General features: G+C 43.9%; 1 protein-coding gene across 1 annotated transcript in view; it reads left to right on the top strand.

Moving 5' to 3' along the window:
- The window catches only part of NOP53 (NOP53 ribosome biogenesis factor), a 55,949-nt gene that overhangs the window by 11,136 nt on the left and 18,939 nt on the right, over positions 1–25,874 (top strand). Inside the window, exons 8-10 of the mRNA XM_082262915.1 lie at positions 830–985; positions 14,976–15,151; positions 16,390–16,456. Coding sequence (XP_082119041.1) covers positions 830–985; positions 14,976–15,151; positions 16,390–16,456 — 399 coding nt within the window. The remainder of the gene's footprint in view (positions 1–829; positions 986–14,975; positions 15,152–16,389; positions 16,457–25,874) is intronic.

The raw sequence follows: 25,874 nt of genomic DNA, 5'->3' as shown, positions 1-25,874 counted from the left end.
GTTGGAACTGAAACAGGCACTTTATAATCTAAAGTCTAGGCCATATGATTATAATATATTTTGACTTACCTGGTGAACAGTGTTTTTGTTTTTCCCTCGTATTAAATAGGAATTCTGCTTACGGTTTGACATGTTGGTACTGACACCAGTGCTGCAAGTATATTTACCCTGAAGCTGATGCCATGTTACCACCTCCTGTGTAGGCATAGCCATGCACTAAACACAGCCAGTGATAAGGATTGTTGTGTTACACATGAGGCAAACACAACCCTCATGACAGGCTGTATTTAGTGCATAGTCGAGCCTATTCAAGAAATGGAGACACAACAGCTGTGCCAGTGTCGATCATGGCTTAAGCGCTGATCTTTGCGTAAAGAGTGCAAATACAGTGGAAGCTTTTCCAACTGGTCCAACCATAAGCAGGCTTTTTTTGCAGTTTAAAGTAAACTTTACCAAGCAGAGTTAGAACAATAAAGTATAAATATATTCAGATTTACGCTATAGATTAGTTTTGCAAAATCAAAACAGAACCCTTACATCCCTTGCCTTCACCAGGCAAGGTTAACAATAAATACAGACCTCCGAAGCAGACAGATCTGCCATGGTCTGTCTAATTCTGCACTTGTGCCAGCCGTGCAGTGTAATGGTCTGAAAATGTTTTGTCTTTCTGACTAAGGCTGTCAATATGCAGCTTGTTGTGAATTGTCTGACTGGCGTTACAGATTGAAACAAAGTCCTACCACAAACTGGTTTCTGTGCAGCACCTTAGCCTTATGCCGAGTGTCAAAACAATGGTGCAAAGCTAAATGCATGGTTTGTGTACTTCCAGGAGAGCCGCCTGCAAGAACTTTGTGAGGGTCTGGTGGAGGAGTCTGATGATGAAATTGAAGAGAAAGAGAGCGAGGAACAGCAAACTGTATCCCTTCCTCAGAGAGACCGAAAGACCGAGCGCCAGAGGAGGAAGGAGAAAGAGGCCAAAATTCTGGTAAGCACTTTAAGGTGTTGCACTTAAGGCAAATCACAAAATTCTATTTTAGGCAATGAGTAGCAGCTTGCACTATTGGGTGCCACAGGTAGAAAAGATATTGACCCACTCGGCATTTCATCCTTTTATTCCCTATAGCATAGGTAATGTTTCAGTGCATCTTTGGATACTTGCTAACAATTTTAAGCTTATCCACTAGGGATGTAACGATATTACCGCTATCGCGGTTGTTCACATGGCCTGATATCGTCGTGGTGGGTGCACGGTGTCTGGCCGCCGTCTGTGTCTTGTCGGCTCCTGCTGTCTGCGGTCACTCGCCTCTATGCTGCACTGCTACTGGCCGAGCCGAGGCGAGCGGCTGCCAGTTGGTTTGGAGCAGTGTGGGTGGGCGGGCTTGTGGAGCGGAGGCGGAGCCAGCACACGAGAGCGGCGGAGTCGGACTCGGCGGAGGAGCTTCCTTCCAGGCAGGCACCGTGACCACAGCGTGACAGGCTGACAGCACTACGGCAAGTCGGCAAGAGGAAGACAGTGACACCGGACCGCCGGTGAGTCAGTTTATGTGTAAAAGAAAGATTCGAAATTAAATGAAAAAAAAAACTGACGCACACATATGCATTGCTGGGCAGCAGACGACCAAGAACTGTGAGCGCGCTCAGCACAGCAACAAGACTAATGGCCTGTAGTCACGGGATCACACATGATCACCAGTCCCTTCTGGGGCATTCACCTTTTAAAAGGGATGCCAGGCTGAGCAGGAAGAGCTCAATAATATCAGAACAGCATCTAGGAAAAGGGTCTGGTATTGATCAAGGGAATGCCTGGCTCTTAATTAACAAACAGAAGTAAATTGGCTGAAATTGTAACTTGCTGGAAAGTTAAACAGCATATTGATCTTTGTAAATGTCAGGTTTGATGTAGTAGGTTGGTTGTATACATCGTACTACAGATGTGCCAAGGTATGATCTTAAAAATACTATAAAAATTGCTACTCCCCCATTCTCCACCAACCAAACATTTTTTAAACATTTATTTTCCTTTGGTACTTATCCACAGTGGCAGTGCCCAGCCACCCATGCTGTTTGTTTCATAATCCCTTTCCCATTAGCCTAGAAAATGTTTTTTACATTCAGCTTTTATTAACTTTAATAGATTTAGAATTTAGCATGCAAACTTTGGTTATGTTGTGTGACCTCACTTTGAACATTGCACAGAAGAATCAGTTATGCAACCAAATGTTACAGAATATATTGATGTTCCTGACTACAACTTGCACTTTAAGCAAGCACTATATGTGATCAGTGTTTTACTGTTTTATGTTGTCATGGATCCATAAATACAACAATAAATTGCCTGTTGACTGGCAAAAGCAGAATAAATGTCGGTATTTTTTCGCTATTACAAACACTATCGTGAGCTATTTAACAATACCGTGAGCTTTTCCACAATATCGCAATAAATATCGTACCGTGAGGTCAATATCGAAATTGTATCGTACCGTGAGATTTTGATATCGTTACATCCCTATTATCCACTCATGTCCACTCCCATGTAAAAAATGACATTGAGTTCAGGTGCATTGATCTAAGATTTTTTGAGTAAAAAATATACAAAAAATGTACTTTAAAGTAAACCATAATTGACTAATCCCATCATTTTTAAATAAAAAAAAAAAAAAAATGCTTTTTAAGAACCCCCCTGGAAGCCCCAAACCAGGTTGCTATCCTCTAATTTCCCTTTTTCCCAGTAATTTTATAGGCAAAATAACACAGTGGGTGAAGGGAGCATGCCAGATTTCTACCTTATGGAACTGCAAGGTTAGTTTCGGTGGTAAATGCTGGACATTTTATTTTTTATTTTTTCTCATAATGTGCAGCAGCCATCAGCTTGTGTGGGTTTTGTACAGCTGGTGACTGGCTTCAAAGTGAAACTGGTGCTGCAGCTCCATAGCTACCATCACTTTCACACAGCCAGCCGTGCAGTGACCCCCCTCCTTCCGAGGTTCCTGGGCTGTCCCATGCTTACCGACACCCAGGAACACATCCGCTGGCAGGGGGAGAGAGATTGCCGTGAGACCGAGGCAAATCCATGCTTTGATCTTGCATGTAAACAATGAAACCAGAAGTGATGTCACTTCCAGTTTCATATGCACCTCCGGGACCACAGGCAAGCTTGCTTCTGCCTGAAGGGGTGCCCTCACCCGTACTGGGTCGGGGGACGTCTTCACTTCTTTCCAGATCAGTGGACCTCCTGGATTCAAGACAAATGGGTCCACAAATTGATTTGGTCCGGGTACAAGATCAAGTTGCAATCCTTGCCTCCGACAAGGTTCTTTCCTTCTAATCTGCGTTTGTCGCCAGAATCGTCTACAAGGTCGTCTTGTGGCAGTACAGGATCTGCTCTCCCAGGGGGTCGTTGTACCGGTTCCGCAATCGGAACGCTTTCAGGGGTTTTATTCAAACCTGTTTACTGTTCCCAGGAAGGTAGGCAAGGTCCGTCCCATTCTGGATCTCAAGGCTTTGAACCGCTCTGTGTGGGTTCAGAAATTTCAAATGGAATCCATTCGGACGGTGGTGGCATCCCTTCATCAGGGGGATTTCTTGGCCTCTATCAATATCAAGGACTCGCACCTTCATGTCCCAGTATATGTCAGGCATCAGCGTTTCCTTTGCTTTGCCGTGGGCGAGGAGCACTATCAATTTGTGGCATTACCCTTTGATCTCACTTCGGCTCCTCGGGTGTTTACAAAAGTGTTGGCCAAAAGGGGATTGCGGTGCTAGGGTACCTGGACTATCTACTTCTGCGAGCAGAGTCTCCTCAGAATGCCCTAAAATACAATCTGGACATTTCAGCGCAAATTTTGCAAGAGTTCAGATGGAAACTGAATTTTCAAAAATCTGTTCTGGTTTCGTCCACAAAACTGGACTATCTGGGTCTGACCCTGGACACGACCCTAGCTCAGGTGTTTCTTCCTAAGGTGAAACTCAAGAAGATTCATTCAGGATGTGACGCAGCTCCTGCTGTCCAATCGGTGATCATCCCTCAGGACTTGGATGCAAGTGCTGGGCCTGATGGTCTCCGCCTTTTGAGGCGGTTCCATTTGCTCAGTTCCTTACCAGGTCCCTACAGAAGGAGATCCTTGTCAAATAGAACAAGAAGCCACAGGCTCTAGACAATTTAATCCTGTGGAGCCGGAGTATGAGGGGATCCCTAAACCGGTGGCTCTGCTCTCCAGAACTTCAACAGGGGAAATCCTTTCTTCCCCTGTACTGGACATTGATCACAATGGATGCCAGCCTTTCTGGGTGGCGAGGTGTCTTTGGTACGGATCTGGCTCAGGGGGTTTGGACTCTGGAGGAGTCCAGTCTGCCGATCACTATCCTGGAAATTCGGGCGATCAGGTTTTGCCTAATCCATTGGACGGATCATCTGCAGGGGTGCCCGGTGAGGATTCAGTCTGACAATGCCACGGCCGTGGCATATGCCAGTCATCAAGGGGGAACCCAAAGTGCCTTAGCGGCCGGAATAGTAGCCGGTATTCTAAGATGAGCAGAACGCTTTGTTTCTGCCATCTGGGGGGGGGGGGTTCTCCCCATTCCTTCTTGGTGTCTCGTGTCTTAGAGTTTCTCCAAGAGGTGTAGATCAACGTTTGGCCTTGGTCATCAAAAGCCAGATATCAGCCCTGGTGATTTCCCCCCCCCCCCCCCCCCCCCCATGCCCGTTGGCCACAAATGACTTGGTCCAAACATTTGTTCAGGGGGTCCGCCACCTGGCTCCCCCTGTGAGGTCTCCGTTGCCTCTGTAAGACCTCGATTTGGTGGTGTCGGTTCTGCAGAAACTGCCCTTTGAAATTATTTTAGAGATTCCTCTGCTCACTGTGACACAGAAGGTAGTTTCCTTGGTGGCTATTACGTCTGTGCACAGGGTGTCAGAGCTGGCTGCGTTTTTGTCCTGTCGTTCACCTTACCTGGTGCTTCAGAGACAAGGGGGTGTTTTGTACTGGTCAGTCATTCCTTCCTAAAGTCTTCTCTGATTTCCTTTTTAAATGAAGACGTAATTCCTTCTCTGTGTCCTAAGCATCCTAAAGAGATGCTTTAGGACAGTTATCCTCAACTCCAGTCCTCAGGGCCCACTAACAGGCCAGATTTTAAGTATTACCTTGGGGAGTTGCAGACTAGAATACTGCAATCACTGAGCAGCAAATATCACCTGGGATGGATTTCAGTTATCTTGCAAACCTGGCCTGTTAGTGGGCCCTGAGGACCAGTGTTGAGGACCACTGCTTTAGGATAACAACGCCCCGGACAACGTCAAGTATGACTAAACCGGTTGGGCGGTACCGGATGCACAGCTGTTACGCCCCCTAGACGCCGGCTTTTCTACACACGCGGGATGCCGTGGTTTCTTTTCCTTTGATGTGCCTTATTCAAGTCGGCTTATTGTAAGTGCAGTTTTAATAAACTTTTTGTGTTCTATGCGGGATTACGCTATGTGCCCTTTATTTCCCTCCATATACACGTTTACACTCCTGGAGTTCTTAGTCTAAGAGGTTGCAGTAGATTATATCTCTCTCTCTCTCCCTGGTTCCTGAAGGATGCATTGCATTTGGATCTACATCTAAGCGTGTGTGGCCGTTCCATTAAATTTGAGGCCTAAGCTTCTGGTAAGCAGCCACTTTGATACGTTTATCACGGGTGTGTTCCTGCTCTTACCTTGGGATTCAAGCCTCTCGTTCTGTCATCACCTGTTCTGGGACTTGTGCATAATTGCTGGATTCACATTTAATTAGTCTAATGGACTTTTTATTCATTTAATTACACTATCTATTGTATCTTACTGTAATACACTGCATGGGTTGCACCATATATGATAGCGCTGCATTATTTTTGCTTTTTTATGTAATTTTTTTTTTATCCTAAAGAGATCGCCCGAACCACATCCAAAGACTGTAAGGCAATCAGGGTGTACCTGGCGGCAACTGAGTCATTCCGGAAATCTGATTCGTTAGGGGATGGCCTCGTCTGCTACGACCATTTCCAGATGGATCAGACAGATGGTGCTGCAGGCCTATTCCATTAACAGGGAAAGGAGGATCCTGACCCTTAAGACGCATTCTACGATGGCGCTTGGTGCCTCCTGGGCCTTCCGTCATCGGGCATCAGTGATGCAGGTATGCAAGGCGGCCACATGGTCGTCTGTGCACACTTTCATACAATTTTATAAGGTGAATTTGTTGGCATCTAAGGATGCTTCTTTTTGCCACAAGGTTTTGCAGGCCACTGTTGGAGAGGTTTAGTCCTCTTTAAGGGTGTATTTATTTTTGTCAGATAAGCTCCAGATTTTCCTGGTTGGCTATTTTTAGACTTTGGGAAGTTTTTTTTTTTTTTTTTTTTTTTTCTTGCTGTCTTATTCCCACACTGCTTTGGGAAGTCCCATCGGTCAAGAAGATATGTAGCTGTGTCTGTCAATGAATAAAAGAGAGAAGTGGATTTTTGTCTTCCCGTAAAATCCTTTTCTCTGATGTTCATTGATGGACACAGCACCCACCCTTCTATTGAGTTGGGTTTTATGTTCTTCTGACACGGCTTGTTACAAAACTGAAGTCCTATAGTAGGAAGTGGGAGTATACACCCTGGGACTGCTCTATAGGTGCGGTCAAATCTTTTTCCGCCTAGCATCCTGCTTCTATGGAGGGCAGCATAAACACATCGGTCAAGAAGATATGGAGCCGTGTCTGTCAATGAACATCAGAGAAAAGGATTTTACAGCAAGTACGAAAATCCTGTTTTTTTTTTTTTCTTTGGGCGCCATAGTTTTTGGCGATTATCGTGGGCAGAGGCAATTTTAAAACATGGAATGTTGGGGTATCTATTTACTCGATGCAACCTCCTTTATATTTTAACCAAACATGGGTATTATATGGTGTGGTTTTGCACTAAAAATTCATTTTATAATAATTTTTCCGGTTTAATAAACAGTTGCGCAAATATCACGGGAAACAAAAACTATCACCTTTTTACTCTACAGGGCCTCTGCTTCAGAAAATATATAATGTTCTGGGGGTTTATGTAATTTTATTGCCAAAAATTAGGATTTTTACATGTATGCAACAAAGAAGAAAATTTGCCCTGGAGCCATACTGGTTAAAGTGATTCTAAAGGAATATTTTTTTTTTTTTCGTACTTGCCTGCTCTGTGCAACACTACTCCTGGGTCCCTTGCTGGTGCTCCTGGCTCCTCCCAAGTGCTCCATAGCGAGCCACTTGCTTTGGGAGCACTCGTACTGCCTTGCTCCCGAGCCATGCTCTTGTGTGTCCTTTGACACAGAGCGTGACTCGGCCCCAGGCCTGGTTTTCCTCTCATCACAAGCTTTGACAGCAGAGGGAGCCACTTGGCTCCCAATGCTGCCTCGATATCCAGTGAGGAAAGAGAACGAAGAGAGCTGCTGATCTTGGGCACAGTGCTGGAACAGGATTGAGAAATGCACACACGTTTTTTAAACTTAATGCATTAAGGTAAAAAAAATCTACCTTTAGAACCACTTAGTGGAGCTAAACTCAGCTATACTTACACTCAAAAGGCCTGGCTTCTTCTGGGTGCCAGGCAGTCAGCATTGTCATTAAGTGGGTACAGGGTTGACATCACTCCTGTGAATGCGCAGTCATCCCTCCATGCAGGCGCTGCGCTGGAATGTAGATTGAACTGGGCTTGCACATCTCAGTGTACATTCCAAAGACTGAGCAGTCAGCTAGGTTTCTATTATTGAAGAAGCAACCTTGCATGTCACATCTGCAGTAAAGAGGGCCTCTGCTCGCAGTGTTTCAAAAGCAGGGATTTAGTCCCAATTTAACAAAATATTGCTAAAGCTTGTTTTGAAACTATCAACTCTGGTAAAGCTGATTCTTATGCCCCATACACACGTGCAGATTATCTGCAGACTTTTGTCTGCAGACTTACCAAAACCATATAATATGAGGTCAAACCTAAACACTTTCAATTTGTATGCAATCCGGCAGGCCCTTGCACTACATAGAAAAGTAAGTATGCAGACAAGTCTGCAGATAATCTGCACGTGTGTACGAGGCATTAGTATGCCAGTCTCCAAAAACCACGGAGATTCCTGGCTACATTTTTGGGTGGGCTGGAGAAGTCCACTGTTGTGTGTAACCAGTGTGTGTGGTCAGAAATAGGCTTTCTATTTGTGCACCATCAATTGTCTTCTGAATAGTTCTCCGATATGAACTTCCAACACGGAGGGTGTTGGACAAAAGGGAACTTCTGTGTAACCAGCCAAAAAAAAAATCCCTTATGGGAACAAATATCTGCACCATTACAAAAAGCCCATAGAAATATTGTACCCAATATAAGTAGCTTTATTAGAATATTTACCAAACAACTTGTATATTAACAAAAGCACAAACGCATGCAAGTGTGTACTTACCAGAAGGTAAAAAAAATTACAACTTGACAATGAGAATCAACTACTCAGTATCTGCCATGTAAAATTCAGTAGCTAACTGAATGAATAGAACCCTGCACTGGATTGACCTCCTGTCATGCAGAAATATTCCAGCCAGTAATATCTAAATGTACCAAGTGTTGTAAAGCAAATGTTCCCCAATGGAGGGCAGCGGCATCATAGGATAACTGCATTATTGATAGTAAGCTACATCAGCCATGTAGGGTAGTTAGAAATCAAATATAAAGTGTGAACATCACATCCCTGTTGGTCTACTATATACTCTAACCTAAATAGAATGTGAAGTGTGCAAAACTGCCGCATAGGTGAGAGAATTTTAAATAAAAACAAAAACTGAATTCAATGATTACCTACTTGCAGAGTGATGAAGGTCAAAACGTAAAGCAGTATAACCTTGATACAAATTTAACTTGAAAAGCACTGCAATGATCAGCTAGGTAACCTGAGCAGAGGCTGGAAGGTGCCTCCTGGCAATAGGGAAAAGGTCTAACATGAGTAGTGGCGGGAACTCCATCCATATTTTCCCACTTCTTTGTCAGAAGTTTTTTTTTTTTTTTTTTCCCGGCTTCTAGTTTTGTTACGAAATTGTCTGAGCAAGACCATTCATTTTACTCTTATTAAACATGTAGAGGATGCTTTGATTTAAATAATGGCATTTCCCTTAAGTTTACATCTTATTTTACTTGTAGATATGACCTTCAATTCATGGCTCTAAAGCATGGTGGGCTGCTGGGTTGGTTTATTATTATTCAGTTATTAAACTTTGCTCATCTATATTTTGAGCTTATCTGAGGTCTGGTGACCCCATGGTAGCGTTAATCAGCGATGCCCTTCTCAGGCTTTAAATCCCTGCTTGATAAGTCAGTGCCAGCTGGGCATACAGCCAGAACCAGCTTACACCCCCTGCCCCCTCCCAGTCCTGTGACTTCTCAGTCTGCTGTCAAGGTGCGTTCTCTGTCTGACACTCGCTAAGCCTCTACTGCTTTTCTCTGCTTGGGGAAAGTTGCTATTGGCTCTGAGTTTTCTACATCGCAGTGAAATGTTCCTTTCCAAAATCCAACAGTGAATGTTTTTTGTGTAATTTGGGTGGGTGGTGAGCTTCAGAAGTGGAAATGTAACTTATAAGGGTGTGGCTTAAAACATGGCTTAAAATGGTGAATATATAAAATAAAGACGTGTTCCTGTGATAAAATTGTGTATTCGTTAAATTATGCCGTGGTGATCAAACAAATTAAAATGTAAATAAACCATTACAATATATCTTCTATACAAAAAAAGTGCTGAGTACTTCAATTTCATAAAAAATCAGTAAATAAATAATCCGTTAATAAAGTATAAATATATAGATGGAGTTTCAAAACCAATTAAAGGTGCTTTGTGCTTTCTGAAATAAATAAATAAAGTGCACTGTTCAAGGTGTCCATTTATAAAAATCCAAAAATCAGGTACAATTCCCTTCAATAGCTTCAAAGAATAGTAAACGTGCTCTCATGCAAGAAATAAGGGTGTTGTGACTTGCTGCCTCCACCAGGTGTCACATCTAGGTGTTCTATATTCTCACCTCAATAAGGTGTATATTGCGCCTGTATGTAAAGCTTAGCCTCCGGGTAACATGTAGGCTTTTGCTAATTCCAGTCTCCTGTTTCGACCTCCGGGTGTTTTCCTGTCCTGTCCTTTCAGCTTTTGGGGTGTAATCTGTAATCTGGCTATCCCGGGCCATGTGTATGTATATGTATATGTGTGTGTGTATATATATATATATATATATATATATATGTATGTATGTATGTATGTATGTATGTATGTATGTATGTGTGTATGTATGTATGTATGTGTGTGTGTGTGTGTGTGTGTGTATGTATGTATGTATGTATGTGTGTGTGTATGTATGTATGTGTATATATATATATATATATATATATATATATATATATATTATAATCTCTATCCACTGTGGCTATTTGCACATCTAGACCGCCCATTAAAGTACAACATAGAACATGTACGCTTATACCTCAAAAATCCATATCTTCCAACTATCGCCAACTCTTTTTTGATCTGTGGAAAAAAAAGCTGTTAAAGTGGAAAAAAAAGCTGTTAAAGCGGATGTAAAGGGAGTATATTCACCTTTCTTAAGCTCCCTCTCTGGCATCTTGTGTGCAGGGTTTCAGGCTCTTCATTGGCCAGTGGGGGGTGATTGAAGGATCTATTCATCCCAGCACACAGGATCCGCCTGGCATCTGTAAGCTGAGCTGCGCATGCCTAGCTCAGTCTACAGTTCAGGGATCAGTTAGGTATGCTTTATTGCATAAGAGACATTGACTTTACATATAGAAAATAAACAAGACATGCAAACACCTGGAACCATAAGCATGTGTGAACAAGGATTTGGTTTGTTAAATGTTAGAAGAAGTTTTTTGTCTTGGAGGAAAGCGGGTAAGGGGAGGGGGGGTGTTTGTACATGGTATAATTTGTAAAACTTCATTAAAAGCTATCCAGTCCAACACATTCAAACATTTAGCCTGGAAAGAATAAGACCACTTGAAAATGTAAATAAAGCCGCTTAATGCAGCATTAGTGTTGCTGGATATTGGTTTGTTAGAAGGAAGATGTTACCTTTAGTGAAAACTGCATGTCAGAATGAATGATCAGTAGATTAGAGATGTGGATAGTAAAATGTGCACAGTTTGCTAAAAAAAAGTGAGCTTAGGGCCTCCCCTCTCGGGTTTCCCTGTGGGTCAGAGCAGTCATGCATCACTTAAAGGCTGCACTCACTTGTGCCCTATTTAAAGAGACTCAAGGCAAAAGAACATCCACAGCACAGTATCTCCAACGTGGGTCCAAAGCTTTATTCAGCGATCATTGTTAAGCAAGAGCAACAAGGCTCCAAAATGTTGCTCTTTTTTTCAGGTGAACTCCAGTTGTTAATAGGTTGAGCTCTAAATTACCTGGTTGGCTATGTTTAGCCTTGGGGGAAGTTTGTTTTCTGCTGTTGCCACCCCTCATGTTTGACACTGCTTTGGGACCTCCCTACGGTCATGAAGATGAAGAGCTGTGTCCGTCAATGAACATCAGAGAAATGGATTTCACAGCAATTCAAAAATCCCATTTCTTTTTTTTTTTTTTTTGTGTAGCTCCAACCAAAAATTTTTTTTGGGATCGCATAGGGAAGGGTTAACACCCCTGTAACATCTGTTTTGCTGTCTGTGCCCCTGTTAAGATGATTTAACCTCTCTGTCCCAGTGACAATTGGATTTTGAAAATTTTGGGTTGTTGTGGAAACGAGGATTGATAAGGCTTCAGTGGAGACACCATTTTCCATGATAACTCTTATAGGAGTGAATTTCCCTTCCTAGGGGTAGATTTCCTCTCACTTCCTGTTGTCTCCCTTCATTTGTAAGTCGGATGTTTGTAACCCGGGGACCGTGTGTAGTGGTCCTTTTATAAATCTGTATTTGGCAATTCTGACCACCAGAAGGCACTGTTCCTTCAGTGTTTCAGTTGTACTTGGCTTGTAAATCCTAATGTTGATGCTGTCACCACTTTGTCTGGAAATGGTGATTATCCTTGTGAAAAAATACTGACATAAATTAGTGCTTTACCGACATTGCATTAAACATTCCAAACATTTTGAAGCACAAATGTGCTGATACAAGTACTTGAGTAATGGACATTTATTTTAATTTTTTTACAATACATGAATGTGTAATGAGGTTAACCTGGATCTCTCACCAGGGGGCCTATTTGTTTCACTGCTTCAAGGCTGCAAATATATCTCCAACCAATAGTTTTAGACCTTCTAAACCTATAAAAGTTAGATTTATTGCTGGTGTGTGGGGATTAATGTGAGCAGTGAGGAGTTTTAGCTGATACATTTCTTATTAAAACTGAGAAGGCATTTGGCTCCCTTGGGCATTCGAGAGGCGGGGGGGAGAGGGAATGAACATTGAGTGACTTTGAGCATGAAGATGTGTATGCTGTAGGGTCTTGTAAACTTTTCTCTTCATGAACATACACTGATCAGCCATAATGTAGAAGATCCCTAAAGGGTAAAGAACAATATTGGCGATCTTCTTACAATGACATCTAAAAGTCAGTGACTGCAAGTAAACATGTTCATTTAGTTGATGGGTTAAAAGCAGAAAAAAATGGGCAATCACAGTTGCGTATGGGACTGCTTAGTCGCAGACCAGTCAGGGTGCCCATGCTGACCCATGTCCACAGCTAAAAATGCCTACAATTGTCATGCGAGCATCAGAATTGGACCACAGAGAAATGGCAGAAGGTGGTGTGGTCTGGTCTGATGGATCACCGTTTTCTTTTACATCATGTGGATGGCCGGGTGCGTGTGCATCCCTTCAGTACAAACAAATGGCCACTGCCTCCACTAATACCTGGCCTTTGCAGCAAGGAGCACATAGTAAGGTGACCCATGTCAAACCATACAAAATCCCCAGCTCATCTTACCGACCAGCCTGCATCTGCCCGATCCGGGACCCCAGCCCTGAAGGTTGCTGTAGGTCCGCCTCCAATGTGTTTTGATCCTGTTGGGAGGAGCATCTGCCAAGGAGTACTTAGCGACTGACAAGATCTTGGCACGTCTTCGAGCGAGCACTATGAAAAAAGGCAAATGTGCGATGGTGATAAGCATGTTGGAGCATATAGTCCTGAAAACTATGTGATGTAGCAGTCAGGGGAGCGCTGTGGGGACGTAAACCAGCAAGGCCGGGCCTGATATCAGTATGTTAAACATGGAAACAATTTTGTACAAAAATAAACACTGAAATAAGATGTTTATACCACTGGCATTTAAAATGTGTAAAAAAAAAAAAGAATGTTTAGAACCACTTTAATTTCCACTTTGCAGTGAAAAACTGTATTGGTGAAGAGATTGAATTAACCACTTAAGCCCCGGAGGATTTGGCTGCTCAAAGACCAGGGCCTATTTTGCGACTCGGAACTGTGTGACTTTAACGGACAATTGCACGGTCGTGTGACGCTGTACCAAAAATGAAATTGACGTCCTTTTTTTCCCCCACAAACAGAGCTTTCTTTTGGTGCTATTTGATCACTTGTGCGATTTACTTTTTGCGCTATAAACAAAAAATAAAGCGACAATTTTGAAAAAATATTTTTCACTTTTTTTATATGAAATTCCCCCAAAAAAATGTAAAAATCAAATTTTTTTAACATTTTAGGCCAATTTTCTGCTACATATTTTTGTTAAAAAAAATCGCAATAAGCGTATTTTGATTGGTTTGCGCAAAAGTTATTGCATTTACTAACTACTGGAAAGATTTGACATTTTTTTTTACTAGTAATGGCGGTGATCTGCGTTTTTTTTTTTATTTATTTTTTCTCCGTTTGTGGGACTGCGACATTGCGGCGGACAGATCGGACCCTTGACTGACATTTTTGATACTTTTGGGGGTACCAGTGACATTACTACAGTAATCAGTGCTATATATATGCACTGTTACTGTAAAAAGGACACTGGCAGGGAAGGGGTTAACTATTGGTGATCAGTGGGTTAAATGTATCCCTAGGGGCATGATTCTAACTGGGGGGGGGGGGGGGGGGCGTGGCTTGTGATGTAACCACAGAGACATACGATCCTACATAGCAGGATCGTATGATCTCTGCAGTTACATCAGGGAGAATGACAGGCAGCTTTGTTTAAATCAGCCGCCTGCCTTTCTCACTCTGAAGCGGGAGATCGCGAGTGGCCGGCAGACATCGGAGCCGCCGGTCACTCGTGTGGGGATGTCGGAACGAGTGGCGCGCACTCGCCCCCTAGAGGCTCGTGGGCGAGTGACGTACCCTACGTCACTTTGCCCAGGAGGGGCTGACCGCCGCAGTATATAGTCGTGCGGCGGTCGGCAAGGGGCTAATTATTCCCCAAAAAGTGGCACTGTATGTTGATCTAGCTTGGCACAACAAACCCAAACCAAAAAGGTAGACAAGTGGATTGCTTCCTTATGCTTTTAAGGACCGCCATTGCTGACTGGTTCAGAAGATCCTAGTTGCCTGGCTGTCACGATGTATCAAAGATTTTAGTATGGCTGCAGGTCATTGTATAGCTAGTAGTAGTTGGTCGCGTCCTGTTATCTCCAATCAAAGGATCATTTTGACATGCAGGTTTCCTAACATCAAAGAATGTGATTGTGTGTCAGTAAAACTGGGGTGGTTGGACTGATACATTTTCCATTGTTTATTTGGACCGCTGAGGCATTCGTGGACATCGCTGGATCGGGAGGGGGCTAATGTAAGTATTAGGGGGGCTGCTTTACACAGAAGGATCTCTATCTTAATGCCTAGAATGCATTGAGTTAAAAAAACTTCTTCCTTTAGAACCACTTCAGGCTGCATTGGATAAATCCACATGTGCAATAAAACTCCTTCAATGCACAAGTTAATTTTACTTTAGACTTTGAATTTATAGTAGCTTGCTGTAGTAGGAAAGGCTGCTATGGTTATGTACAAGTGAAAACTCTTGTCCTGCCTTTTTCCTCAGAGAGTCCAACAAGAAGCAGAGAAAACGGAGAGACAGCGACGTCAGGGCCTCTTCCAGCTGAAATCCATCTATGCGTCACTGAAGTCCAGACAAGCCGAGCTGTTAAGACGCAAGAAGCTTCGGGAGGAGAAACGCAAATTACAGGCCTTGCAGCCACGGCGGCTGGGTCGTCTCAAGTAAGAATCATTGAAAGGCTGTGCTTCATCAGTATTGTGAGTCAGAGCGTCTGATACATTGCTTTTTGGGGCTAAAACAGGACTATATCAGAGATGCATGCAAGTCTTTTCTCTCCAGGGAAAGCTAAATTTTTGAAGATGGCTTTCCACCTGGCCTCTGGATTTTTGGATTATTACATGGCTACATGAATGCATTTTTTTGAGAACCTCCAGAGATTTGTTAACTTGGGTATCTCTGTAGGCCTCTGCCCTGTGATGAGAAACATCCTTGCGCTGCGAGAATTTTCAGCATCACCAGCTGGAAATGTGATGCCAACACTGGGTGCCCTGGGATAGTGGTGTGTTTACCATCCCTGGGGTCTGAGGGCAGAGGATCGGGAAAGATACTTTTTTTTTTTTTTTTTTTTTTTTTCTAGTTCTTCGTAAGCCTCAGTTTCCAGCAGATCGAAACAATGAGACCTAAAGTGTATAACCTTAAGTTGGATTCACAATATACAACTTTTGGTAGATTTCCTTTTAGATTTACCTTCAACTATGTAGTGCAAGGTCCTGCCTGATTGCATACAAATGGAAAGTGTTTAGGTCTGACCTTATATTATATGGTTTTGGTAAGTCTAAAGGAAAAAATCTAAAGAGAATTGTATAGTGTGTATCCAGCTTTTAGTATTCAGGCAACCAAGTTGGCTGCTTTTAAGAGCAAGCACTAATCCAACAAGTGCTTGAAAAAAACAACCTCAAAGTATTAGCCAGGTATGTCGCTCCATCATAGGTAGAGTAGGAATAGAAGACTAGTGGGGTGGATGGAGATGACCAAGGTCGTGCCGTTTGGTACAGTCAGAAAATCGTGGAACTGAGATGCATGAATAGGTGTAAAACCTAAGAGGGCACTGCTGGTGGTTCCTCCCCCCATGTCAAGCAGGAAGAGCTAGGGGTAGAGCAGAGGAATAAAGGATGGAGGGGAGGAAGGGGGAAAAAAAATAGAAAGATAATTCTAACTTGGGGTTTAACACCTTCCCTAAAGTCATGTTTTGAACTTCATTGCCACAGATGTGGTGATTGCTGGCTATGTAGATTGGTTGACTTGATGGCAGATGGGAAAATGTAACTTTTTTTTAAGTTTTTAGATGCAATTTATCTTCACCTTTTTTATACATCTTTATATTCCAGGTAATGGTGGTATTCTGAACCATGGAAAGGCTTTTGTTCTGACATAATCCCTGCTTTATCTCCTCTTAAAGGTACCAGGAGCCAGATGTTGCTGTTCTTCTGAGTGAAGAACTTACAGACTCCCTGCGGAAGTTAAAGGTGAACTTTCTCTTTGTAGAAACATGTGCAAGTATAACAGTGCTGCATCCAGTGGATGCTGTTTTAAGAAGTCATTTTCAAAAGGCATGAATATCCGTTGGGCTCGAAATAGATTAGGATCAGTATAGGCATACTTAAAACTTGAATCCATAATTAGGAAAGGTTAGTGTTACGAAACCCATGAACCTGCATTTACTATAAATATGAATTTAGTAAATATAAACTGCTTAAAACAGGTATGTAGGTAATTCTCAGATATTGTGTTACCATAATCCCTTGATAAGTTAATAAAGAAGAAAGGGAATGACCCCCTAAAAAGGGTGGGACTTTAAAGGTAACTAATGAGGATCTTTTGAAAAAGATAGAATTAATTAAAATAAATTACAATTTATTGAAACAAGTGTGATTGTGAAGGATCAATCAAATAATAATAATACATTCAATATACAATACAATTGCATGACATTCTGTCATGCATCTGCAATTGTATTGTATTGTATATTGAATGTATTATTATTATTTGATCCTTCACAATCACACTTGTTTCAATAAATTGTAATTTATTTTAATTATATCTTTTTCAAAAGATCCTCATTAGTTACCTTTAAAGTCCCACCCTTTTTAGGGGGTCATTCCCTTCTTTATTAATATAAACTGCTTAATACCTTTTTCTCATCCGTCGTATATAGCAGTCTTGTAACTTCTATCAGTGTCTGGTTAAAGCTTGTAGGAGTTTTCATTCCACTGACTGACCTATGAGGCTGCCTGACCCTCTGTACAGTGCTGATTGGCTCTGTGCTGATCACAAGCACCCTCCAAAGGTAAAAAAAGCTCTAGCAATACACACCAAACTGAGCATGTGCAGAGTGCACCCAAGGCTCTGTACTATCAGCAGATGGATTAGGGACAGTAGAAGAGGATCAGAGAAGACAGGATCAAACAGCCTTTTCACATAACTCAGAGGATTAACACCTTAGGTTACACACTGAGTATAACAAGCATGCTTTACTGCATCTACAGACTGATTTTATTGTTGTGTGTTAAGTAACACTTTAACCACTTAAGCCCTGGAAGATTTTACCCCCATTCCGACCAGGGGGTATTTTGCGATTCGGCACTGCGTGAATTTAACGCACAATTGCGCGGTCGTGCGACGCTGTACCTAAACGAATTTGACGTCCTTTTTTTTCCCACAAACAGAGCTTTCTTTTGGTGGTATTTGATCATCTGTGCGATTTTTTGATCACGCGCTATAAACAAAAAAAGAGCGTCAATTTTGCAAAAATAGCAATATTTTTCACATTTTTTTATATGAAATTCCCCCCAAAAAAAATGTAAAAATCAAAATTTTTAAAAATTTTCGGCCAATTTGTTTTATGCTACCTATGTTTGGTAAAAAAAATCGCAAAAAGCGTATTTTGATTGGTTTGCGCAAAAGTTATCGCGTTTACTAACAAAGGGAAAGATTTTTGTCATTTTTGTTGTTTTTTTTTTTAACGCGTAATGGCGGCGATCTGCGATTTTTTTTTTTGCGGTACTGCGACATTGCGGCGGACAGATCGGACCCTTGACTGACATTTTTGACACTTTTGGGGTTACCAGTGACATTTCTACAGTAATCAGTGCTATACATATGCACTGTTACTGTAAAAATACACTGGTAGTGAAGGGGTTAACTTTATTTGGAAGGGAGGGGCTGTGTGTGTCCCTAGGGGCGTGGTTTCTACTGTGATTGGCTGTGGCTCTAGCTGTAAGGACACTGATCAACGGATCTACATACCAGATCCGTTTTATCAGTGTCTTTGCAGCGAGGAGAATGACAGGCAGTTTGTTTACACAAGCTGCCTGACATTCTCCCTCTCCCCCGCCGATCGCCGAGTGACCGGCGGACATCGGGTCCGCTGGTCACACGCGCGGGGGGGTCCGTGACCACGCGGGAGCGGGAGCGCGCCCCCGGGGGCGCGCGCTCGCTCCCTAGACCCTCACAAGCAAGCAACGTAGCCCTACGTTAGTTTGCCTGTGAGGGGCTGACCGCCGACGTAGATAGTCGTGCGGCGGTCGGCAAGTGGTTAAGCTTAACTTGCATATAAATAGAAGATATGCTATCTTCGTCTGGTAAGGTAGTGATAAGATTTACAATGAGTGTATTTAAACACAGATTGATCCCGAACAAGTTTGTTATAGGACTAGATCAATTCCAAGATTTGCTTGGCATATTAGATCTTGTGAAAATTGTTGCATTATGGAGCACAGTATCAGTTTGTTAAGGCAATGTAAATAATGTAGCAAAAGGAGTTTACCTGTACGTCTGAGGATACAAATTCTTGGATGTGTACCGAGGAGCGCCTGGTTCAGAAGTTCGTTTCACTTGAAGGACTTTTTGAAACCTGTATTGGTTAAGAGCCTCAAATCCAATGCACTTGCAGGGAAAAAGCCTCAGAGCTTGAGCAGTCAATGTTAAAAAAAAAAAAAAAAAAAAATGCCCTAGTGGACCTGTGCTAAGGTCTGATGGCACTGAAGGCAGCCTGGAAAAATTATGGCAGATCTGTCAGTCTAGAGTTATCACACACTAGATGATACAAATGGATCTGTCAGCAGTAAAGTGCTTTTGCAGTGATCTGTTGTGCAGGGCAGAGAGGAATCGGTCCTGTCATGTCAGCAGTGAGACCTGAAGTGTTAATGACGTTGCAACCCATCCTTTTAACAATGCATAAGCAGTGTATTTTTATTTTTTATGTATGTGGTGTAAGCACCTGAATGAATGATTTGCTATCGAGCTCTTGAAGTCCCTTTTACAGCAGAGTCCTTCCTGGTTGAGGGAGAAGCAATACAAGGAGGGACAAGTTAAAGTGGAGTTCCACTCATTTTAATAACTTGGATTACATAGATGTATGTAATCCCCTTTAAAACTACTTTTACCAATGGAAACTTTTTTTTTTTTTTTTTGCTAGGAAATACCTTGTCTTTATTCATCCTCTCCTCCCTTTCGGGTCCTATCGGCGATTACGTAATTCGGCGATTCGCAAGGGCTGCTGGGATGTATCTCATGGGATGAAATCTCGCATTATTACACAGGAGTCCTGAGCTGTACTCGTATGTATTGGATTGAGGCCGTGCTTCGCCCCGCCTCCGCTTAACCGTCGACTCGTCTGGCTGAAGAGCTGGTCGGCTGACCAGACATCACGGAAAACAGTGGCTGATTTTCCCTATGCAGGTTCTCGCCTTTTTGGCGAAGGAGTTGGATGCCTTGGTAAAAGGCGTCACGGGGGGCAAGAGCACGATGCTGCCCCAGAACCCGAAGAACAAGTCCTTTCGTGGCAAGCGGGGTTCCGCCTCTCGACCCAATCAAGGGTCCTTTCGTGCCTTTAGGAATCAAACCAAGGTCAAGCCCTTCAAGGGCCAAGGTAGCCAGAAGAAGCCCTGGGCGGGCAAGCAGAAGTCCGGCAATGTCGGTGCGGCGGGTCAATCCGCCTCAGCCTGAAGGGGCGCCCTCACCCATTTCAGGGATGGGAGGACGTTTGCGCGGTTTCCTCCAACCTTGGCTGCTCCAAATTCCGGACAGGTGGGTTCAGGAAATCATTCGATCAGGGTACAAGATCGAATTCCTTTCCTGGCCGGCAGACAGATTCTTTCCCTCAAATCTTCATTTGACCCCAAATCGGCTGCAAGATCTTCATCGGACGGTTCAGGATCTACTCGCCCAGGGGGTAATCGTCCCGGTGCCACATCGGGACAGATTTTGGGGGTTTTACTTGAATCTGTTCACTGTGCCCAGAAAGGAGGGCAAGGTGCGTCCGATTCTGGACTTAAAAGCTCTGAACCGATTTGTGCGCGTTCAAAAATTCCACATGGAATCGCTCCGCTCAGTGGTGGCCTCCCTGAGTCCGGGAGATTTCCTGGCTTCTATCGACCTAAAGGATGCGCATTTACACCCCCATATTCGAGGGTCATCAGAGGCACCTCCGATTTCGCTATCGCGGAGGAACACTATCCGTTTGTGGCGTTACATTTTGGTCTCGCTTCGGCTCCAAGGGTGTTTACCAAAGTGCTGACTCCTGTTCTGGGGCTATTACGGGCACAGGGCATTGCGATCTTGGGTTATCTGGACGATCTCCTGTTAAGATCGAGTGCCAGTCAGAGCCTGCTGCGCGATCTGTCCACTACGGTTCAGACGCTCCAGGAGTTCGGATGGACCATCAACGTTCAGAAGTCGACTTTGTCTCCTTCGGTTCGTCTCCCATATTTTGGAATGGTCTTGGACTCCGCCCAAGCGAAGGTGTTTCTGCCGGAGGACAAGCTCCGGACCCTGCAGAGCGAAGTCAGGTCCCTCAGGGACAACGAGTCCTCGTCGCTCAGGACCTGTATGCGGTCCCTGGGATTGATGGTGTCAGCCTTCGAGGCGATACCGTTTGCACAGTTTCACATGCGGTCTCTCCAAGCGGAGATACTGGCCAGGTGGGACAGGCTCCCTCAGTCCTGGACCTGAGGGTGTCTTAGTCGCCAAACCAGAGTGGATCTTCTGTGGTGGCTTCGGTCTCCGGCCGTAGCGGAGGGGAAATCCTTCCGGCCGTTGCTTGTGGACAGTGATTACCACGGATGCCAGCCTGTCCACTAGGTCGGCGGAGGAATCATCCCTACCGATAAACATCTTGGAATTGAGAGCGATCAGGCTGTGCCTGCTCCATTGGTCGGATCGTCTTCAGGGCCGCCCTGTACGGGTGCAGACGGACAATGCCACTGGGGTGGCTTACATCAATCACCAAGGGGGCACCAGGAGTACCCGGGCGGCTCAGGAAGTGACCAGCATTCTGTCTTGGGCCGAGACTCGCGTCCCGGCGATTTCGGCAGTTCACATTCCGAGTGTGGAGAGCTGGCAGGCCGATTATCTGAGCCACCAGACCCTGGACAAGGGGGAATGGTCGCTGCACCCGGAGGTTTTTCAAATACTGTGTGCGAAATGGGGATCCCCGGATGTGGATCTGTTCGCGTCCCGGCTAAACAACAAGGTGGGAAGTTTCGTGGCAAGAACGCGCGATCCTCTGGCAGATGCCTCAGATGCGCTGATGGTGCCTTGGCACCGGTATCGTCTGTATGCCTTTCCCCCGATTCAGTTGTTGTCCAGGTTCCTGCGCAGGTTGGTCTCGGGAATCGAAGTGGGTGATTTCTGGTGGCCCCGGACTGGCCACGCCGGTCCTGGTACGCGGACATCATTCATCTGGCAGTCGAGCCTCCGTGGCGGCTGCCGTTATGAGACGATCTACTGTCTCGGGGACCGATCTTCCATCCTGCTTCAGTCGCTGGCTTTAACGGCATGGCTGTTGAAAGCCAGGTCCTGAGAGACAGGGTTCTCTCTTCTGAGGTCATTCCTACTTTGATCAAGGCTAGGAAAGCCTCGTCCGGTAAGATCTCTTACCGTACCTGGAAGGCTTATTTTGCCTGGTGTGAATCCAGAGGCTTACCTCCTTGTTCCTACTCGGTGGCAAGGGTGTTAGCCTTCCTACAAACTGGTGTGGACCAGCGCCTGGCGTTGTCCACGATTAAGGGCCAGTTGTCTGCACTGGCCGTCCTTTTCCAGCGCCCATTGGCGTCTAACTCTTTGATTCACACCTTTATTCAAGGTGTGCGTCACTTGGCCCCTCCTCGGAGGGCGCCCCTACCTCCTTGGGACTTGAACTTGGTTCTGTCCGTTTTGCAACGTTCTCCCTTTGAAAACATCCAGGAGATTTCTTTGCCTCTGCTGTTGAAAATGGTCGCTTTTCTGGTAGTGATCACTTCTGCCCGCAGAGTGTCGGAGTTGGCGGCCTTGTCTTGCCGCTCCCCTTAACCTGGTGGTTACTAGGGATAAGGTGGTCTTGCGACCCAACCAGTCCTTCCTTCCAAAGGTGGTTTCTGATTTTCACCTTAATGAGGACATTGTTTTGCCTTCGCTTTGTGCGAAGCCTAAACATCCTAAGGAGTTTGCCTTACATTCCTTGGATGTTGTCCGGGCGATCAGGGTTTACCGGTCGTCCACTGAATCCTTTCGGAAGTCGGATTCTCTTTTTGTCCTTCCTGAGGGACCTCGGAAGGGTATGGCTGCGTCTGCAGTGACCATTTCAAAATGGATCAGACGGACGATTGTGCAGGCCTATTCGATTAATGAACAGGTACCGCCCTTCCCTGTCAAGGCGCACTCTACCAGAGCGGTGAGTGCATCCTGGGGCTTCTGGCATCCGGTTTCGGTAGTCCAGGTGTGCAAGGCTGCGACTTGGTCGTCTGTGCACACCTTTTCAAAATTCTACAAACTTGATGTTCTGGCATCGGCAGATGCCTCCTTTCGCCGCAAAGTTCTGTGTAAGGCAGTGCCTTAAGGGGACCCTAGTTTGCAGGGCCCTGGCTGTTGGGGTTGTTTTCCCCCTTGTTTGCTTTCCTGGGTTGTTGCTCCAGTTGAGCTTTTCTGTTGCCCAGAGGATAACTTTCTGCTCACGTAAGGTTCCTTTGTTTTTAACAAGTCGTATGCCTAGCTTGCTCCTATGGATAAGAGATCAATACCCATTGGTGAAGACTGTATGAGTGGGCGGCGACTGTCAGGACTCAGGGAAAGGAATTTTACGGTAAGATTTTACAAAAATTTTTTTTTTTTTTTTTACCAAAAATGTCGCAGAAAACAAATTGGCCTAAAATGTTAAATTTAGAATTTTACTTTTTTTTTTTTTTTTTTGGGAATGTTTTATATAGCAAAAATTTTGTGTTTTTTTTTCCAAAATTGGCACTTTTTTTTTTTTTTTTTTTTTTTTTTGTTTAAAAAAAATAAAAATTGCAAAGGTGATCAAATGCCTCCAAAAGAAAGCTCTATTTGTGGGAAAAGAACGTCAATTTTATTTGGGTACAGCGTCGCACGACCATGCAATTGTCGGTTAAAGTAGCAGTGCCGAATCGCAAAATAGGGGCCTGGTCAGGAAGGGGTCAAATCTTCCGGTCTTAAAGTGGTTAATTTAACTCGGGTGAGTGAAAGCTAGTGGAGTGATTGGCAGAGAGGGGTAGCAGACACGGAGCGTAGTAGCATTCTGGATATGTATCTCATCTTTGTGTTTTAACTGCTTGGCAGAAGTTCACTTTAAGCCTAGGAGCTGATTGAGTGAGCTCCTTGGTGTAGAGCTCCACTGTGGCTACTCTGGATCATAGAACACTGCTTGTTGGTGCACCACAGCTATAGGGAAGCTGTGAAACTTGGAAGTTGTTAGCTTATTTTATACACCACTTTGCAAAGGCAAAGTGGTGTGGTATATACAGTATCTCACAAAAGTGAGTACACCCCTCACATTTTTGTAAATATTTTATTATCGTTTCATGTGACAACACTGAAGAAATGACACTTTGCTACAATGTAAAGTAGTGAGTGTACAGCTTGTATAACAGTGTACATTTGCTGTCCCCTCAAAATAATTCCACACACACAGCCATTAATGTCTAAACCGCTGGCAGCAAAGGTGAGTATACCCCTAAGTAGAAATGTCCAATTTGGGCCCAAAGTGTAAAACTTTTGTGTGGCCACCATTATTTTCCAGCACTGCCTTTATCCTCTTGGGCATGGAGTTCACCAGAGCTTCAGAGGTTGCCACTGGATTCCTCTTCCACTCCTCTGACGATATCACGGAGCTGGTGGATGTTAGACCTTGTGCTCCTCCACCTTCAATTTTAGGATGCCCCACAGATGCTCAACAGTCTAGAGATATGCTTGGCCTGTCCATCGCCTTTACCCTCAGCTTCTTTAGCAAGGCAATTGTCACCATAGAGGTGTGTTTGGGGTTGTTATCTTGTTGGAATACTGCCTTCCGGCCCAGTCTGTGAAGGGAGGGGGATGATGCTCTGCTTCAGTATGTGACCGTACATGTTGGCATTCATGTACATGTAGCGCTTACAATAATGTGTCAAAGTGAAACTTAAATCAGGGATACCATAATTCTAAAGAAGTACCAAGTTCATGTATGAAAAAATATAGAACTTGTGCATAAATCCCGGAAGATTGGAAATTGGCAAATGTCGTGCCCATTCACAAGAAAGGTAGTAGGGAGGAATCGAGCAACTATAGACCAGTGAGTCTGACATCAATAGTAGGCAAATTAATGGAAACCCTATTAAAGGATAGGATTGTGGAACATCTTAAATCCCATGGATTGCAAGATGAAAAACAACATGGGTTTACTTCAGGGAGATCATGTCAAACAAATCTTATAGATTTTTTTGACTGGGTGACTAAAATAATAGACGGTGGAGGTGCAGTAGACATTGCATATCTAGATTTTAGTAAGGCTTTTGACACTGTCCCACATAGAAGACTTATCAATAAACTGCAGTCATTGAGCATGGACTCCCATATTGTTGAGTGGATTAGGCAGTGGCTGAGTGACAGACAACAGAGGGTTGTAGTCAATGGAGAACATTCAGAACAAGGTCATGTTACCAGTGGGGTACCTCAGGGATCTGTACTGGGACCAATTTTGTTTAATATCTTCATAAGTGATATTGCAAAAGGCCTCGATGGTAAGGTTTGTCTTTTTGCTGATGACACAAAGATATGTAACAGGGTTGATGTTCCTGGAGGGAAACGCCAAATGGAAAAGGATTTAGGAAAACTAGAAGAATGGTCAGAACTCTGGCAACTGAAATTTAATGTGGATAAGTGCAAGATAATGCACCTGGGGCGTAAAAACCCAAGGGCAGAATATAGAATATTTGACACAGTCCTGACCTCAGTATCTGAGGAAAGGGATTTAGGAGTAATTATTTCAGAAGACTTAAAGGTGGGAAGACAATGTAATAGAGCAGCACGAAATGCCAGCAGAATGCTTGGATGTATAGGGAGAGGTATAAGCAGTAGAAAGAGAGAAGTGCTTATGCCGCTGTACAGAACACTGGTGAGACCTCACTTGGAGTATTGTGCGCAGTACTGGAGGCCATATCTCCAGAAGGATATAGATACTCTAGAGAGAGTTCAGAGAAGAGCTACTAAACTAGTACATGGATTGCAGGAAAAAACTTACCAGGAAAGGATAAAGGACCTTAACATGTATAGCTTGGAAGAAAGAAGAGACAGAGGGGATATGATAGAAACATTTAAATAAATAAAGGGAATCAACTCGGTAAAGGAGGAGAGCATATTTAAAAGAAGAAAAACTACCACAAGAGGACACAGTTTTAAATTAGAGGGGCAAAGGTTTAAAAGTAATATGAGGAAGTATTACTTTACTGAGAGAGTAGTGGATGCATGGAATAACCTTCCTGCAGAAGTGGTAGCTGCAAATACAGTGAAGGAGTTTAAGCATGCATGGGATAGGCATAAGGCTATCCTTCATACAAGATAGGGCCAGGGACTATTCATAGGATTCAGATATATTGGGCAGACTAGATGGGCCAAATGGTTCTTATCTGCCGACAC

The sequence above is a fragment of the Pelophylax lessonae genome (genome assembly GCF_965119305.1).
Source record: "Pelophylax lessonae genome assembly, chromosome: 7".
In the NCBI taxonomy this organism is placed as follows: Eukaryota; Metazoa; Chordata; class Amphibia; order Anura; family Ranidae; genus Pelophylax; species Pelophylax lessonae.
The sequence above is the reverse complement of the archived record's forward strand: the minus strand, read 5'-3'. Positions and strand labels throughout refer to the sequence as shown.